Here is a 19609-nt window from a genome sequence, read left to right as displayed (position 1 = left end):
TCTAGATGTTGTTTTTTATAATTGGGCTAATCACGTTATATATGGCTTCCTTCTAAAATAGTGAATGCACTAATGATAGGATATGAATAGAACCAAATTTAAAACAAGAACTAAGAAATCAGTCTTAGATTGTTAGAACAAATAATTAGATTATATCATGCAAATATTAATTAAAACAACAAATTCAAATTGAAACTCTAAGCCTAAGTTTAGACATGTTAAACGCTACTTTAAAACCAATTTCATCCCTTCGTGCAGGAATTTCGGGTGTCACTCTGGTCATTAGGACATAGCTAACTCAAAGATCAGAACATCTCTGTAAAATCAGTCTCAAGTGTCACTCAAGTATAAAGAGCAAAGTAAGAGATTGAGAAAGAAAATCTAAAGATGCCTACTAGAGTTTTCAATGGAAGTAGGAAGAATGAGCAGTAGTATTAATTTAAAAGAACCTCGGTATGTATATAAGGGTAGCTTATCCAATAATCAGAAATAGATCCATTGGATTCGAGCAGCTCACAGTCCAAAAATAGCTATTTGAAGATAAGGATAGAGGCAAAAATAAAAAAATTATTAAAAAAATCATATGGTAGAAAACACGATCCAACACACGCTTAAAAGCTAATTCAATAGGCAAAAGGATAAAGCATACATAAGCAAGTTAACTATTTGCCTATTGAATTAGTCTCCAGAATGAAAACTGTTAGCCTAAGTTTAGTTATAAATAAATGAAGTAGATCTAGCTCAGCTACAGAAATGGACCTGAACTGGCCTAGTATTTTCGTTGATCCAAAATGATCACTTGCCCTGTTTGCAACTATAACAAGCTACCCTGTGTTATAAAATCAAGCCACTTGTACTGAGATACCATACGCATGAATATACGTAATAAAAAATACACAAACACAATTTTATTGGACTGTTATAACAGTGGAATGGCCTTATTCATGCCCTTCAAACATAAAACTTAAGAACATCAGCATCTGCAGTTACATACGCTGTGTAATATATTTTGTAGTTTTCGATCACAAGTTCAGAAAGAGAAATTAACTTTTGGCATGACATGAACATTCTTCGTTTTCCTCATAATTCTGCCTCCAAATGTTCATGATCATCACTCTATGACTCACTGGCAAAATTCTCCATAACTCGAAGGTATTCAAACACCGGGCCATCAGTGAGTCAGCATTACATTTTCTTCATTGTGATCTACAGCTCACTGGAGCGGTTTGCATACTCTTGAACCAACGCACCAAAGAGAGATGGGCGTTCAATTAGGTTTGCTGGTTTGTCAAACTCTTTTGCAATTCCTGCACAGAATTAAACAGGTAAAGTGTGCCTTTTAAGTTTCAGACTCGAACATGTTTTAGTTTGACATAAAAGATGTTTGCTGCTTACCTGCATCTACAACCAATACTCGGTCACAGTCCATGACTGTCGGTATTCTGTGAGCAATGCTGATAATGGTGCAAGATGCGAAGTCTTCACGGATGATCTTTTGAATCACTCCGTCAGTCTGAGAATCCACTGAAGCGGTTGCCTCATCCATGAACAAAATTCGGCTGTGCTTTAGCATAACTCTGCCTAGGCAAAGAAGCTGTCTCTGGCCCACACTCCAGTTCTCCCCATTATCGACAACTATGGAAAGAAAGAAGGTCACAAATTAAGGACAAGTGATTCAACAAATTTGCTGGAAAGAGCTGTTGTGTATGTGTGGAAGAGAGATGTACCCGATGCATCAAGCTTCTCAGGTTTTGAAGCCACCGCATCTTTAAGTTGGCAACGCTCAAGACTCTGCAAGGACACATGTTGTTTACCACAATGAGAGAAATGAAGATGTTGCAGCATTGTAAATGGAGAACAACGAAACAGCAGAAACAATAACACAGGATACAAGTAAATACAAGTTGAGAGCTTGAAGTGATCTGGTGTTTGTAATTTTGAGGAAGTCAATCAGCTACTGATCAAGTTTAGAAGGCAGAACAACATGGATGAAAGAAAATAAATGATTCATACCTGCCATATCTCATCATCTGAATATTTTCCAATCGGATCGATGTTGCTTCGCACTGTTCCTTCAAAGAGAACAGGCTCTTGAGGTATGATACCAAAGCGTGATCTGAGATCATGAAGACCCAATGTGCAGATGTCTATCCCATCAATTACAATCTTTCCACCAGAAGGCTCAACTAGTCTAAACAAAACTTGCACCAGTGTTGATTTTCCACTCCCTGTTCGACCAACAACCCCAATTTTCTCTCCACCATGGATATTGAGTGAGATACCCTTGAGAACCAAAGGAGTATTTGGTCGGTATCGAACCTGTGAAAATTGGCAAGCCAAGTTATACAGTTGAAGTCCAGAATGGTAATCCGATACATCACCAAATTGACCTGAAGCGACGTCCTAAGTTCCTAGCAGAACATCAGAGTAACTCACCTTCAAGTCTTGGACACTAATATCTCCTCGCATGGGCCAATTCAAAGAAGGCAGGCATCCTTTGATCTCCCATGCAGATTCAGGAGGAATCTTAGTGAACTGCTTCACCCTTTCAACTGAGACCATCCTATTCTCTATAAAGCAACTGATCCATACAGCCCAAAACAATGCGGTATTCAAACTGAGGCCGTAGGACAGAGATAGGCCTACATATTCTGCATCACAAGCAACACATGTCAGTTCCCACAGACAACATGCCAACCACAAAAAAACCTTTTGTGTTATAGTTGAGCATTAAGATATCAGCCAAACATCTACGAGTCCTTGAATGGCTATTTCTGAACCTACAGCTAATTTTAAGTCCAAAAGCTGTACGTTAAGTTAACATGTACACTATAATAGTGTGATACGCTATCAAACTATAGAAACCAGAAAAAAAGAGAGCTTTTCAAGAGGTACCTGGTTGGATAATATTCGCAGGAAGCATGACAATGAGCAAAGCAGTGACGCAGAGGACAAAGCTCCCAATTAATTCTAACCGGAATCCTAGCCACTCATTGGATCCATTGTTATGGAAATCCATCCGTAAACTTGAATTAACCCTGTCAACATTTTCTTGGGTAAATCTGGCTTCCTTCTTGAAGCATCGAATTGTGGTCACACCGAGAACTGTCTCAGAAAAATGATGAATGACGGGGGCTTTTGTGATTGAATCAAGACGAGTTAGCTCCCGAGATGTTGCAAGGTAATAACCCTGAAAGAAACCATGATCAGATCATATTAATTCAACCTCACTATTCCAGAAGGGTCATATTAGCTGGGTTAAACTGCAAGCTTACCCTGTACCAAAAATTCAGTATTGCTAATGGAATAACAGCAATGAATGTTGGCCAAGCAACCTGGCCAGTAACAATGATGATGCTGATCACAGTGATATACATTGAAACAGTCAGCCCCACGAAGAAGGGAAGAAACAGATCAATGTTGGTTTGATCTGATGATGCCTGAAAAAACAACAGAAAAAAAGAACGCCATGAGTGCTGAATCACTTAATTGAAAGAAAATGCTTAAAAGGAAGGGGCTTTAAGGAGAATGTGTAGGATTACCCGAGTTAGAATCCTTCCAGAAGGTGTAGTATCAAAGAATGACATTGGAGCATGCAGTATAGAGTTGAGGATCTGTTCGAAAAATATCTGAGCAGTCTTGAGCCCCAGATAGGCGACAAGGAAAGCTCGAACTGTCACAAGAATGATGGCTACAGCGGCTAGGCCTGCATATACTTCAATAAACAAAGACGCATTGAAGGAAGCTTCATTTTCGTCTGATGTTTCAAATGCCAACCAGTAGTCACATGCCATTTGAGCGCCTTGCCATGCCAGTGAAACCAGCAAGATTGCTATCACTCCCCACCATCCCCAAGCTTCAGTCACGTAAGTCTTGTATACACTCCAGCTGACATGGCCTGTCTCACGCTCTTCCTCCTTAATGAGTTTAGAGCTTCCTTTCTCTGTTTTCGGTGATCCTTCTGGCTCATTGTTGCCGGCTGACTGTTTCTGATTCAATGCAGCAGCTTGCTCAGGCTCAAAGTTCTGGTTGTTGTCTTGATTTGCACTCTGCTCTACAAGCTCCATGGAACTCTCATGAGCCGCAACAAGACCCATAAATTCTGGTCCAGAAGCAGCTAATTCATCATATTTACCAGCTTCTGCTATTTCCCCATCTCGCATAACCTGTTATATATGTGATTGAATTTCACCAATAAATCATTATCAAAATAAAAAAAAAATTCAGCAATAAATCAGAGCTATGTTCTAACTTCATATGGTAAAAATAATAAACAGAAATCAGAGATTACTCACGTAGATGCAATTGACATTGTGCAAGAAGTCAACTTGGTGAGTAACAAGCAGGACTGTTTTATCTTTGAGAGCTCCTCTGACGCATTCCTACAAACCGCCACCACCAATGAAGCAAGAACTAAGAGCTAGTAATATCAAAAGCATACAAATAGGAAAATAAAAAAAAAAGAAAAAGAGAATGAAAACCTTGAAGATCTCAGAACCAGTATGAGCATCAACAGCACTGAAGACATCATCAAGTAGATAAACATCAGAGTCCTGATAAACAGCCCTGGCGAGTTGAATTCTCTGCTTCTGACCACCACTCAGATTAATCCCTCTCTCTCCAATCTCAGTCTGGTCTCCAAACTCCATCATCTCCATGTCCTTCTCCAGACAACAAACTCGAAGAACTTCCTTGTATTTGCTTGAATTCATCGGCATTCCAAACAGGATGTTCTCTTGTATAGTTCCATTCTGAATCCATGAAGTTTGAGCAACATATGCAGTGCTCCCACATACTCTCACCTGTTCACAAACGTAATAGTAGTTGTATCAGTAGTGATACCAGTAACATAAGAATAAGTAATAAATTCAGGGAGGGTAGTATGAAAATAATATCTTCTATTCGAGGTTGTATATGCACCATGCGGTATTATTATTATTATTATTATTTTTTTTTCGTGAAAAGGTGGATAAACCATTCCATTAAAAAACAGAGAACAAAAAACAGACAAACACCATGCGGTATGTATGCAACTATGCATGCATGTATAAAATAAATAATCTTAAAAAACCCTGCCATAATTTCAATTGACTTTGAAGTCCTTGTAATTTTATAGGTGACCTCAAGATCTCTCATTTTTAAAAGATTTTCAAATGAAGACAACAAATAATTAACACTAGAGAAAATGGCCATTGGATTACTCATGTCGTTTTAATTAATATGTTTGATTTTTAATGACATAATACATTGACAATAAATGAAGTTTCCGTATTTATTTCTTAATTGTTCATATTTCTTCCTTATCATTTCAGTTTAAGCTATTGGCTGGTCAATCCTTGTAATTAGGTCCAATCACTCATATTTCTTGCTCAGTTGGTCATATTCCTTACTTATTAGTTCAGTAAAAATCATGAGCTGATCAGTGGTCCATTATAAACAATTGCAAAAGTAAAAATCATGAGCTGATCAGTGGTCCATTATAAAAAATTGCAAATGTACAATTTCAAACCATAATTGATTACATCTTCACATCTTAACTACCAAACTATTTAATATAATTTGTTTAAAATTAAATTTTTATATTTTAGAACCTCCACTTTATAATATTAAATTTCCTCAATTAGTCATTATATAGTCCTTATCAGCTAGGTTAGCACCACTAACCATCAGTGCAATCCATCCTCATTAGACTCATTAGCTCATATTTATCTCTTACCTGCTTATATTCCTTCTTTACTAGTTCAGTTAAAACAGGTTAATGTAATCTATCTCATTAGATTATATTTATTTTTTAGTTAGTCACATCATATTCTTTCCTTACAAGTTTAATTAGAGCATATTAGTTTAATTCATCTTTGGTAGACCAATTAGCTCATATTTATTTCTTAACTAATTATATTCCTTCTTGTTACCCACTAGCTAGTTGTCTTAAACCACAAAGTTATTTTCATGCTAACTATTTCTCTTTTTTCCTTTTCTTCTTCCCAACCACTTCATTAGGTTATTCTGAACTGCTATTTGTACTCGTTCTTCTTCTTTTCTAAATACATTAAAAATATGATAAAAAAGCAAAGGGGAAGAATATGAATGAGGAAAAAAAAAAAAAGAAATACTTCCAAAAGGAAAAAAACAAAAAAATAAAATCGAAATAGAGAAAGGATAATAACAACAAAAGGAAGAAACATTAGAGGAAAAAAAAAAAGAAGAATAAAGAAGTGAGGCTAAAATAATGAATAGAAATAGAATAAATAGATTTTTTTATTTTATTTTAGAGAGAGAATTACAGAAAAGCTTGCAAGCAAGTGTGATGAATAAGAATATTTTTGATTTTATAAAATTTTAAAAAAAATAATAATGTAATGTTCGTCATTGCAAGAGAAAAAACAAAAGAGAGGAATAAAGAAGTGAGGCAAAAATAATGAATAGAAATAGAATAAATAGATTTTTTTATTTTATTGTAGAGAGAGAATTACAGAAAAGCTTGCAAGCAAGTGTGATGAATAAGAATATTTTTTATTTTATAAAAATTTAAAAAAAAAATAATAATTTAATGTTCGTCATTGCAAGAGTCAGACCGACAGCAACATCATGGATCTACTATAAATTATTTTTTTTAAAAAAAATAATAATAATAATAACACAATAGATAAAATTTTAGAATTCCACACGGCTCGATGCACCGATGATCACGTGAGAAGAGGCCCAGATCCCCGTCAAAAGCTAGTGCAAATGTGACACGTGCAGAGCCAGACAAGACAAGGCCACCTCTTGACCACGACGAGGTTAAAAAGCCAAAAGCGACGACTTTTTGGGAAACGCAAAATGGAAAACAAAGAAGGAAAAAAAGGGAAACGAAAAACGAAAAAGGGAAACAGAATGAAAGAATGAAAGAAAAGATACCAACCTTTCCAGAGATTTTGTGCATCTCGCCGAGAATGCAAGAGAGGAAGGAGGACTTGCCGGAGCCGACGGTGCCGACGACGGCGGCGAGGGCGCCACGTTTGATCTCGACGTTGAGGTTTTTGAGAGATGGGGTGGGGTTCTCATCATCCCAAGAGAAGTTACCGGCTTGGATTTCGATGGCGACGTCGCTGCCAATGACGTGCTCAACGGCGGCGTCGTCAAGCTCGGCGCTGGTCATGTAGGAGTCGAGGCGTTCCAGGGAGACCATGGCTTGAGAGGCAGAGATGAGAGCTTGCGGGAAGTTCCGCATTGGCTCTTGAAGGATCTTGAAGAAGGAGGTGGCGGTGAAGACGAGGCCGGCGTTGAGGCGAACCCCGGTGGCGACGCAGGTGGCGAAGACGAGGGAGGAGATTATGACTGGAGCGCTCCAGAGGACGATGATGTTGCCGGAAATGGAGTACATGAATTTGGAAAGCCAACCGAACTCGCCCTCTCGGAACTGTTTGATTCGGCGATTGAAGTGATTTTCCCAAGCTTGGAACTTGATGACGCGCATGTAGTTGAGCATCTCGTTAGTGGCTTTCATGCGCTTATCGCGCATGCTCATGAGTAGGAACTGGAAACGGTTGTTCCGGCGAGTACCAAGGAGGACGAAGATGATGATAGCGGCGATGGCGCCGAGAGCAGTGGTGACGGAGGGGCCAAGGTACAAGTAAAGGAGGGCGATAGCGACGCCGACTTGCAGTGGCATGAGCCAGATGTAATGCAGTTGGAGCACCATGTCGGACAGTTGCTGTGCGTCCACGGCCATGTAGTTGACGATCATGCCGACACCGTGGGATTGGCGGGCGGAGCAGGAGAGACGTAGACCTTTACGGTAGAGGTTGGTGATGAGGGTGGAGCGGATCATCATGCCGAGCTTCGCGCACTGGAAGTTGTATTGATGGGAGCACAGGACCTCGAAGAACTTGGCGACCAGGAGGATGCCACAGAGGTAATAGCCTTCCAACAAAGAGCTGCGCTTTCCGCTGGCGAAGTCGACGAACTTCTGAATTAAGGTTGGTCCGACGTACATGACGCAGAGGCGGAGGATGGAGAGGAAGGCGGTGAAGAGGAGTTGGGGCCAGAAGCAGCGGAGGAGAGCGGTGCGAACTGGGTGGTTCTCACGGCTCGCCGGACGCGGCCAGTTGCTTTGGAAAAGCTCGTAGAGCTTCTCGGCCCTGTGCTCCGCTGCGAGCCATGGCACGTCGTCGATTTTCAGAGGGGATTTGTAGCCTTTGGCAAGGAGTGGGTTCATCCAACTCCACGTCGCCAGGGAGATGATCGATGCGCTGGTGTAGCCGGTGATCAAACTATCTGGTTCACTCGCCCTGCCGGAGTTGACGTTGACCTCCACCACCACCACCACCCCAGAGTCTCCGTTGACGGCAAGCACGAGGAGGACTAGAGAGAAGGGGAGGATACCTAGAGATATGTAGTCATCCGGTTGGATCGGGTTCCCGCCGGCGAGTCGGAAGATCGATGAGATTGAGAAGAGGACAACGAGGATGAAACTCGCCACCCAGTACAGCCTGAGAGTGAGCGGGTGCACGGCCGCTCGGAATCGTTTCTCATGAGCGACGACGGCGACGGAGGAGAGATAAGAGAGGAACTGGAGAACATGGAAGAGGGACTCGATGAGGAACCATCCACTCTCAGAGCCACGCACGAAGACGACGACCAGGAGAACGCCATACGCGAAGGCAAGGATCGCAACGACGACCAACCCGATCTTAAACCGGATCGTGGTCAAAATCGGTTGCTGTTGCCGCTGCTGCGCCTTGATCAGCAACGGCTTCTTCTCCTCCTCCTCCTCCTCCAGCGTCCCACTTCGCCGCCGGAACCTTACGATGAGCTTCTGGATCGCGAAAACGAAAAGCACGAGGAGGAACAGCCCATCGACGATGGAGAAGAGCATCCGCTGCGGGCATGGCGATAGGAAAACAAAGCTTAGCCATTGGAGGATAGTGGAAGCTGGTTGAGATGGAGAGCATGAGAGGGAGGTCATCCATGGCGGCGACGCAGTGGATAAGCTCATCCCTATCTGCTGATCCTGTTTCCTTTACTCCTACGTCTCTCAAGACTCAAGAGACAAGCGTCCTATAACTTTAATTTTATAAATATATCTTTATATATATATTAGTAACATATTTATAAAATTTTTTTTTTTATTAAAAAAAAAAAAAAAGTGGGCAAGATTTTTTTGCATGGAAAAAAGTGGACGGAGGGGTATCATTTAGGGGCTTTTGCAGGTGTACCCTTAAAAAATTTTGAAATTATATATTTGCCCCTGAATAAAAATTAATTGTATATATACTCTTGAATAATATACATAATTGCGTATATATACTTGGGGTTCAAATTAGTTGAAAAACCATCTATTAACAAACAATATATATAAAATTACCATTATACCATTCCATATATACCCTTGAAAAAAAAAATTTAAGTTGTACAAAAATTATTTTGGACCTTTTTTTTATTTTAATTTAAGTTATAACCATAGTTAATCAAGTTTGATTACCGAAATCTAACAGTAAGGGTATATCTGTAATTACTTATATTTTTCAAGGGTATATATGAGTATGAGACAATTTTGAGGGATTTATAACCAATTCTCCCTATTATTTATGAGTATGAGAAATAAATAAATACACATTCTTATTATTAAATTAGGAAATACTAATAATTGTGATGGAAAGCACGTCACATTCTGCCCGCGGTGATGATTTCTTTCTGTAGGACAATTTTGACCGCTATTATTCGTTTAATAATTAAAGCTTAAGAAAAAAAATTTAAAAAAAAAAAACTTTTTGCAGTGGGGTGTTCCCTAGAAATATGGACTTTATTGGCATACACAGGACAGGAGAGTGCAGAATAGTTATATTAAAAGCGAGCAATTGTATCCAACTCAGATGGTTTACTGTAGTACGAAAGACGTATAATAATGAGTTTAAATGCATCCAAACAACTATACCAACATAAAATTTGAGGTAAAAAAGTACAGACAAAGAAGCGCAGCACAATTATTATGAGGTGAAAAAAAAAATGAAATTAGGCAAATGGAATAGTTAATAGAAGTTATATAGCAATAAATTAGGTGTAAATATCAAAATAATCTTTTTATTTTTCGTATTTCGTCCTTCTAGTCCCTCTAATAAAAAATCAGTTCTTATGATCTTTGTATTTATACATTTTCGTTTTTTAGTTGTAAAATCCGTTCTATTGGTCCTTGTATTTACACATTGTCATCTTTTTTGGTTGCTCTAATTCATTAACTGAAAGGACCAAAATGACAGATCCGTCAATTAGAGGGACCAAAAAGATAAAAATGTGAAAAATACGAGAACCAAAGGCGGATTTTTTATTAGAGGGACTAAAATGGTGAAAAACGTAAAATAGAGGGATCATTTTGATATTTTAACCCAATATATTATGGGACAGCATGGAATTTTAGATCACCGGTTAAATAATTTTAAGATCATATTGATGGAGATATGTCTAATAATTTTTGTTTGTTTGATTGGTTAATAAGACAATATTTTAGTTAGAATATAAATTAATAATGTTGTTTGGTTGAAATGACAATATTTAACTTAGAATATAGTATTATTATATGATTATTTTATGATAAATAGATTAAAAGTTATATTATTTAGTGATGTAAATATAAAAGTTGTTTGATGATAAATATTTATTAATATTAAATAATTTTAATATTAAAATATTTCATCTTTATTAATGTATGAATTTTAAATAATTAATTTTTTTTTTGGAAATAAATAATTATTATTAAAAACTACTTCGAATTTTAAATATTTGAAAACTCATTATTTTTAAAACTAATTTTTTGAGAATTATATTCAATTTAAAATGTATAACAAGAAAAAAAAAAAAAACCACGTTCTGGAACGTGAGATTGTCACTTTTTCAAAAAATAATCATATTTTTAATAATATTAGTTAAGTTATAATAATTATTCTTATGCTAAACAACTAAATGATATAATTTAAAACTATTTTGCTCACATCTCAAGAATAGTCTAATATTATTTTCAATCAAACACCACTCTGAATAATAATCTAAATAAAGAAATGTCCGTATGGCACAATAATTGGTGGACTTATATGACTACTTAGTTCACACCTCAGGAATAATCTAAAAGTGAACTAAATTTCCTTACGGCACAATTAGTTAGTGGTGGATTAAGCAAGATGACAACCACTTAATTATATTTCCCTGCACTAATTAATAAAAAAGAAGCAAATAAGTGTAAGTACTGCACGGCCACGCTGGGGGCACGTGAATGACAACGAATTGTGCCACATCAGCATAGAAATATTGAAAAGAAATATTCAGATTGGCTAACAACTGGCAATTGTTTCTAGAAACCCTAGTCAAAACAGTGACAAGACTTTCTATACCACTTCACCTTACCCATTTTATTTATTTATTTATTTATTTATTATTTTAATAAAATAAATAAATCACTATGAATTAATAATATTTACCCAAAACCAGCTCAAATATAATATATATATATCATATATTCTCATTCTGTATATGAAAAATCTCATGCTATATATGTACATGAGATTTAATTTGCTTGTTATGCGTTGGGTAAGAATAAAATTTTTGACCAGTTGGATGAAAATAAATGTTTTAATCACTGGAGTGAGTAATACCTGCAGTTATTTATTTTAATATTCAGGTGTTAAAAAAATAATTAAATAATTAATTAATTGTGAATATCAGACAAAGCATGAATCGGAGATAAAATCCAGCCAAGAGATGTTGATGTGGACCAGACAAATTAATGGATTCATGTTGAAGTTATGGTCTGGTCTCCACCACGTAAAAATTGTCAATGGATTGTACAGTAACCTACATCCGTCCTGTTCGCTGGCTTCGAACTGCCACAAATTTGTCTTGTCCCAAGTGATTGGTAAATTGGCAGTAAACAAACATTTTTCTCAATGTCTGCGTAGTAGTTTGGGCATCCCTTTTTTCCATTATAATCAGATATTGAACAAATGCAATCTGAAAGCTCTGCAAAACATATTACATTAGCAGGAATGACTGAGATTGCTGAATTGGTACTAAGATGAAGGCAAGGCACTTATAAAATGCCCAAAAATACATACCAATCACAAAGTATTGACAATCAAATTACATAAAAAGCCATTTTCAGTCACAAGCACAACTAAAAAAAGATGATAATGAACAGAAGAATAACAAAGATAAAGCCATGATTTTTCTTCTTCTTTCTTCTTCTTCTTCAGATACAAGACCAGTTCTCTCTGTTTTGGTGTGTCAAACTATAATCAATGCATTCACAGGAAGGAATTGACTCATCTTGTGTTGTGCCCAGACTATCAATTTATCAAATGAGAGAAGAAATTAATTGGCACGTTAATCTTTCTTATACCAACGTTAAGACCAACAGAAAACTTTTGTCTCCTCTACTAGATCTTGACTCGTCTTGTACGGTATTTTAAATCGGTACTTCAAATCACTCCCTTTTTTTTAAAATAAATAAAATAAATAAACATTGGAACATTAATCAGCAATCAAAAGAAGCTCAAGCATCTCATTCTTGAATTTTAAGCAAAATTAAAAACAAGAGTATGAATGACCAAAAGCAAGCCGCATCTAATCAAAAATCATCCAAGATACCACAAGAGAGATGGGTGACTGGACATGAATTCTTAGCAAAATTAAAAGCAAGAAAAAGAATCCAGAGTAGGATTCCACCAACCGAAATGGAATTCATGGCAGCAACGTAGCTTGGCCATAGACAATGTCCTTGGTGGTGGCCTCCTCATTTAAAATCCCGGTCTTTTTAATTTCCTTTTTTTAATGACATGTCATCATCTCCAGCGGACCCACATTCTTTTGCCCTTGTTTACTTTTCTTTTTTTTTAAAAAAGTAAATTTCATTATGATAATAATGATAATAATAATAATCATTACTTTTTTCAATCAAATGTTTTTTTAGCATACCACCACCACTAAAAGTAAAAGCACAAAAGACAGAGAGCCATAAGATTATAATAATAAAATAACAGAGAAAGCTTCAACAACTCTACATCAATACAATGTCCGTGATTATGATCAGAGAATACATTTCTATGTAATGTTTTGGATAGCTTACAAAGAAGCAACATTGAATGATCAAACACAAATAGAAATACAGACAAAACAGGGGAGAAGAAAGAAGAAATAATGAGAAGGCTTGGCTGCTAAATTGTTGGAAATTTAAGTCGGTATTCATCCCAAAGGCCATGCAATCCAAAGCAGACCATGAAAATCAACAAATTTGAACTCCAAGAAGATATCTGAAAACCTGAACTCTTAAAGTACTACTGCAAATATTTCAATTGGATAGGAGCTTAGAATAACTCCTCAGAATTTAACTTGTTCCAAGCTTCCTGTTTTAGCAATAAAAATTATAACATTATTATTGATAACAATCATAGATTATAAAAACAATGCTCTTCCACTAGAACAACAACCACACTAAGCTTTAACAGATTCATGTTGTAGAGAAAACATCTAATAGAGGGTACAGAGAAAATGTAATTTGGATTAAGGAGAAGGAATAATACCTTGAGGAGATCAAACACCTTCTCTGCAATATACTTCTGTTGGAGGTTTGCGCCCTTCTGTTGCACCTTGTCTGGATGGATGCATAAGGTTGCTTTCCTATATACTTTTTTAACCGAGGCACCAGTAATGAGATCAGTCAAAGAAACAGGCTGCCAGCCACACTCAGGCCAAAGCACCTGATTGCAATTCACAAAACAAATGGCATCACTCAGTAATTGACAGGTGAAACTCAGTTCCCATTTTATAACTGAATATTCCAAAACAGAACTGTGATGTAAAAAAATATTTAAAAAAAAAAAAAGGCGAGAAGACAATTTGGTGATAAAGTTAATGAGAAATTTATGCCTGCTTGAGCAGATATGTATCTATGCTTAAAAGTGTTTGATTAAGCCTTTCTGAAATCTCTATGTCAAAGACAGATTGCGGTATCTGAGCAACACTGAGTCATTGTTTGATAAACAATATTTAAGGCACCCTGCAGGAAGTGCTGGTGAATGTGCAGATCAGGTCAACTTAAATAATTGTTCAAACAAATGAAAACACATAATGTAAATCACTGGTACTAAGTTTATTGTGTTAATCATATTATGAAGAGTTAGAGGCATGATTAAGTAGTCTTAAGATAGTAACAAGAAAGCAAGCAGGATTCAGAAGCAAAGCCAAAATGGAGGAAGATAAATAACAAAGAAAAATAATTTATTAGTAAGTAACCTAAAAGGCATAGCCCACATTTCAAGTAAAAGTAAAAATTCTGACGCACATATTGCAATGTTGACAATAATGCACGCAAGTTGCCTTCTTTCCCAGCAGCCCAGCGCTTTATCTCAGTATCCAGTGTCTCGGCAATTCTCTGAAATTAGCAAAACAGAAGACTCAGAGAGAATTTGAAGCCAGAAAAACTTTCCAGAGCGGAAATTGCAATCAATGTTTAAAGCTGTAATACACATAAAATGAGCTGAACTCAAGCAAGCATTTTGCATAGTATAAGTTCATCTCATTTATTAAATAAATTTGAATGAGCTAAAATATGAGTAACAGTATACTGTTCACATACAAGTCAACTAGTTTGACAGAAGTAATGATATGACATTGTTCCACCTTGTCCAAATTTAACAATCAGGTGATGTATCATGTAATCGGTGGAAATGATTGTGAAAATTAACAATTATCGGGATTTAAGACTTACATGTCTTTCTTCCTGATCCCTCTTGGTTTGCATGTCACGCTCATTCTTCTCGGCCAGGGCTTTTGCCTGACAAAAAATTGTCAGAACAGCCATGTTATAAGGATGGGTAGTGGAAAAAATGGAGCCACTGGTGTTCTAGTGATATAAAAGTGAGCATGCATCATTTCCATGTGTTAGTTTGCACAACAAAATGAGAAAGCATGTTAATACCGCGCGCTCAAGTGTCCTCTGATGTCGTTCAAATCTGGCCCTCCTCCTTTCTTCGGTCTCCCCCTCAACATCTTGAAATTCTCCAGATGATGGAGCAGCTTTATCACACATGAAGCAAAGCTAACTTCATCAGGAATGTGTATTCATTGTAAAACAAAATTAGGTTATATTTTCTAATACTAAAAAACATCATTCATCAATATATTTATCACCTCCAAAAATAGAACTCAGGTCATCAACAATATTGGTTGCTGATGATGCCTTTCTAATGGTGGATGAAGTAGAAGATGACCTCGGAGCCGTATCAGGGACCGCCTTCCTTGGTACTTGACCATCGAAGAAATTTTCCTGAAAATAAATTTGTCATGAGGTGGTTGGTAGAATTGTTGCAAGATGAATAATGTGGCAAATAGATAGGTCCCTACCGAGGGCATGGCTCTTTGTTTCGGAGCACTGTTAGCTCGAGCACCCATATTGAAGAATGACTCAAGATCATTATCATTTTTCTGCTGCTTTTGACGAGCTTCAGCAGCAGCTCTTTCTCGTGCTTGGGCAGCAGCCCTTTCTCGAGCTTCTGCAGCAGCCCTCTCAACCGCAGCTCTTTCAGCTCTAAGCCTTGCTTCTCCTGCAGCTCTCTCAACAGCAGCCCTTTCCCGTGCTTCTTTTTCCCTGGCTTCAGCAGCAGCCCTTTCACGAGCTTCAGCGGTCACTTTCTCAACTGCAGCTCTTTCCGCTCTAATCCTTGCTTCTGCTGCAGCCCGCTCTCTAGCTTCTGCAGCAACCTTTTCAGCTTTTTGTCTTGCCTCAGCTGCAGCTCTTTCACGTGCTTCATTTGCCGCTCTCTGAACCGCAGCTCGCTCTGCACGCTGACGAGCTTCAGCATTGGCCTTCTCAACAGCAGCTCTCTCAGCTTTCGAACGAGCTTCAGCAGCAGCTCTTTCTCGTGCCTCTCTAGTAGCCCTCTCTACAGCTTGTCTAGCCTTCTCTCTTTCCCTTTCAAGTCCCAGTTCCCTCTCCTTTTCTAATCTCCTTTCCTCCTTCTCTTTCTCTTCTCTCTCCCTCTGTTCTCTTTCACTATTTAATCTTTCTTGTTTCTCTTGGCCTAAATCCCAGGGATCCAATATTGGTCTGCCATCTCTTTCTTGCTGTGCAGTCTCTTTGCTTCTAGAGGATCTTGCATCTCGTTCTCTTTCTCTTACTTCCTTGGCATGTTTAAATCTAGCTTCAGCTTTATCCATAGCCTCCTTCATAGCAGCTGCAGATGCTGCTGCAACTGAATTTCTATCAAAATCATCTTCACCATAAAGAACTTCTGCCCGATCGGTGGGATATGTTTGTGGCTTACCCATAACAAAATCTTCAAGTTCCTCTATAGTTGATGCCCTAGAATTCTTGATAGAGTCCTCGAATCTTGGACTGAACTGGCTAGATGATTTGTCATCTTTTCTTTTAGAATTTACACTTCGGTCTGTTTTACCTGAAGGTCCCTGTTTAATAACTAATGAAGGTGGTGATCTTGATGGAGGTGGAGCACTTGTAGGTTGGGTGAAGAGAGGGATTTCAGAAACCGTGAGCCATACATCTTCCGCTGCTTCCAAAGTTTCATCAAATGTTGGAGATGGATCCACTTTAGCATTTTGTTCATATGATCTAGCATTAGAATCTGAACTTTGAAAACCACTTCTGCTAAGATCTTCAAAAGGATCGGGCGATGTGCTACGCTTCTCAGACAATTTGTGATTTTGCTCCTGATAGCCATCAGTTGTACTCATTTTAGGCATCGTATTCCCCATCATCTCACTGGAAAAATGATCCTGCGGTTCTAAATCAGCAAAAGGATCATTATGGCCTTTGTTCTGGCCATGCTTCAGCACACTCTCATCCTTACCATGTTCATTATTTCCTGATGTAAATGGTGGAATTGATTTGTTAACCCCACTAAAAGCACCTAAATCATCAAATAGCCCCCCACTGACAGAAGAATCATTGATCTTTGAGCTTCCGTAGCTGGTATGGCTGCTAATCTGCTCCAGCGGATCAGAGAACAACCCAGGGGATGGATTTGCTGATGTAGATGTTTCCAAGATGACAAAGGGATCATCTGCTACATTGGTGGCTGACTTTGATGCTGGAACTGATGATGATCGAAAGCTAGCCTCTGGAGACTCCCTGTAAAAATTCACTTTTTTGCACTCAGGGAAAAAAAACAAAAATAGATATTTCACAACAAAAATAGATCACAACAAGAACAGCCACTCAAGGATTTTCGCTCTAAATGCATCCACTATGAATAGTCAATTTAGAAGTGATAACAAAATGGGTTAATACAAATTCTTATAATGAGAAAACTAATTGATTTAATCAGTTCAAATAAATCAAAAATTCTTGAACCACCAGATGTCATTACCACTTCTGTACCTTTGCCCTGCATATGGCAAGCACAAGTGAAATCATACAGGCAAGTTGTGTTTGCAAATTATTGGCAATTGTCATCAAATGACACATAGAATAGAAAAACCCAAATTCTCCCACTTACACATGATGGCAAAATAAAGGTTAATCAAAAATTACTTTTATCTAGATCCAGCGATTTGAGAATCTGAAGTGATTCAACATGTCTGGACTCTGGAATAGAGACACAGGACCAGATGTGTGCCATGATCATGGCAAGCAACAAGCTGCTTGATTGTAAAATCGGAGATGGACATATAAGAAGCTTCCCATAAAATTGTACTTGCTTTTTAAAACATATTGCATTAAAAAATATTTAATGACATGCGCTTAGCAATGGAGCATCTAATTAAAGAAAATGGAAAGAAAGGTCATAAATGTGTTCCCTGCAGCTTACAGCTTAATGATCATTTTACTCCTGCCTTGCAATTTTTGCAATAACATCTAGGTTCTTGCACCATTCTCAATTCCACAAACTTTTAAGATTAAGAGAAATACGCTCAACAAGAAGTTCTCCCCGCAGGGTTCCCTTTGTCCTAGTTCTATCTTGTTTACTCCAGGAGTGAAAGGAAAAATGGCAAATAAGCTATTGACTCCATGAAGATAGACAAACATCAAATAGTCAATTCCTACCTAGCTCACCAATGGTAAATAACAAAGCAGTAGGTCCTTCAATCTTTTCCACTTCTATGTCCCCAAATGGTCCGGAGTGTGAATTGATATGACAAGCTAATTCAGCATAAATAGTAAGACAATTACAGAAAAGAGCCTCATTTTCTATGCAGCATTGTGAAAGCAAGCATATTGCAAGATTTGAATCCCAAAACTTGTTGACATACAAACACACAAAGAATGCAGACACTAAGATCAATAAATACAACCAGTGGATCCGAGATGTACCTCTTCCGTGGAACGGAGCTGCCTCCAAACCCAGGGATCAGCTCATCGAAACCCGTCAAATCCTCCTTCTCATCACCGATTCTCCCACTCCCCGAACCCTTTGATTCGGCCGGCGGCCGCCCAAGACTTTCCAAAAAATCCCCCATCGGCGGCGCCGACGCTTCGTGCGACCCCATCGAAGCAAACACATCGTCAAACTTCCCCGATGCCGAGCTCCTAACCCCAGGAACTCCATCGAAGATATCATCATCGTAAACAGGCTTATCATAGACGGGCAGAGACGAGGATTTGGAGGCGGGCGGTGGGTCTTTGAGACCAGGGAATAGAGAGTCAAAGGACGAAGGTGGAGATCGGGGCTGTGAGAACCGCGGAGGGCCACCAAATACATCGTCGAAGGCGGGGCCTTGGTTGGATCGGGCGGATCCGGCAAGAGGGGCCATGGGTGCACCCTTGCCCTGAGGACGGAGCCCGAAATCACGGGCAAGAAGGCCGGGGAATTCGTCCATGGAGCCTCCGGTTTATCTCGGCGGCGGCACGGCGAGAGATCTCCGACGAGAGACGACGAGATCGGGGGAGGAGGCGATGGAGGAGAAAGCGCAACGACGAAGTCTGGTTGGAAGAGAAGAGAGATGAAATCGGGGCTGCCGCGGGCCCCACGAAAGCAATTGGAATGTAAGAATGGAGCCCACTGACAGATGGACGGATGCAATTCGATCTATCACGCTGTTCGCTGTTAAAGGACGAGTAGCGGATTTAAAAGGAGACTGGTAAACGGGGAAGGTGTTGGCTCTTGCTCTTGTAGCGGGTCGGATTCATAGACTCATAATCCGCATCCGATAAGCTTGTAAATTTAAAATAATGTCTGAGATTTCGACATACGTACCCCTGGAAAAATCCGAAATAACAAATATATCCTCTTATTATTGCTCATGTTAAATATACCTGGTAAATTGTTATATCTTTACATTAAATATTTATTTGTGCTTTGGGGCTCAATTATCAATATTAATTATTAAAAATATATTCATATACTTTACATGTCAATTTTTTTTTATTATATTTATAATTTTTTTTAACAAATGTGGACAAGTCACGTGTCAAAGATGAACACACATGGATGAAATCAGGACTTATTTATAGGGGGGCTGAGGGTAAAATGTCAAAAAAACTATTTAAGTCAACATAACAATTGTATTCGATACAAAATAGTATGATATTGTGACATTTAATTAAATCAATTACAAAACACATAAAACATTTATCTACTCACGCTTGAGCTAGAACTGTCATCTCTGTGACACATGCTACTCA

General features: G+C 38.2%; 2 protein-coding genes across 2 annotated transcripts; both read right to left on the bottom strand.

Annotated features, from left to right (window-relative positions):
• Positions 1-879: 879 nt before the first annotated feature.
• On the bottom strand, positions 880-9040 carry LOC120249946 (ABC transporter C family member 14-like). The gene is made up of 11 exons (XM_039258660.1): positions 6905-9040; positions 4482-4802; positions 4296-4382; positions 3543-4166; positions 3276-3440; positions 2896-3190; positions 2437-2651; positions 2014-2319; positions 1728-1791; positions 1396-1635; positions 880-1307 (listed from the first exon to the last, which is right to left on the bottom strand). The coding sequence occupies exons 1-11, from the start codon at positions 8978-8980 to the stop codon at positions 1207-1209; spliced, it is 4494 nt and encodes a 1497-aa protein (XP_039114594.1). The 5' UTR covers positions 8981-9040; the 3' UTR covers positions 880-1206.
• Positions 9041-12985: 3945 nt separating this feature from the next.
• Positions 12986-18926, bottom strand: LOC120249417 (auxilin-related protein 1-like). Its single transcript, XM_039257914.1, has 8 exons — positions 18299-18926; positions 15373-17116; positions 15160-15295; positions 14948-15045; positions 14738-14803; positions 14312-14401; positions 13551-13727; positions 12986-13373 (listed from the first exon to the last, which is right to left on the bottom strand). Exons 1-8 carry the CDS (start codon positions 18802-18804, stop codon positions 13335-13337), a joined length of 2856 nt encoding a protein of 951 aa, XP_039113848.1. The 5' UTR covers positions 18805-18926; the 3' UTR covers positions 12986-13334.
• Positions 18927-19609: the final 683 nt, after the last annotated feature.

The sequence above is a fragment of the Dioscorea cayenensis genome, chromosome 19 (assembly GCF_009730915.1).
Source record: "Dioscorea cayenensis subsp. rotundata cultivar TDr96_F1 chromosome 19, TDr96_F1_v2_PseudoChromosome.rev07_lg8_w22 25.fasta, whole genome shotgun sequence".
In the NCBI taxonomy this organism is placed as follows: domain Eukaryota; kingdom Viridiplantae; phylum Streptophyta; class Magnoliopsida; order Dioscoreales; family Dioscoreaceae; genus Dioscorea; species Dioscorea cayenensis.
Note: the sequence above shows the minus strand (reverse complement) of the source record. Positions and strands in the feature narration are given on the sequence as shown.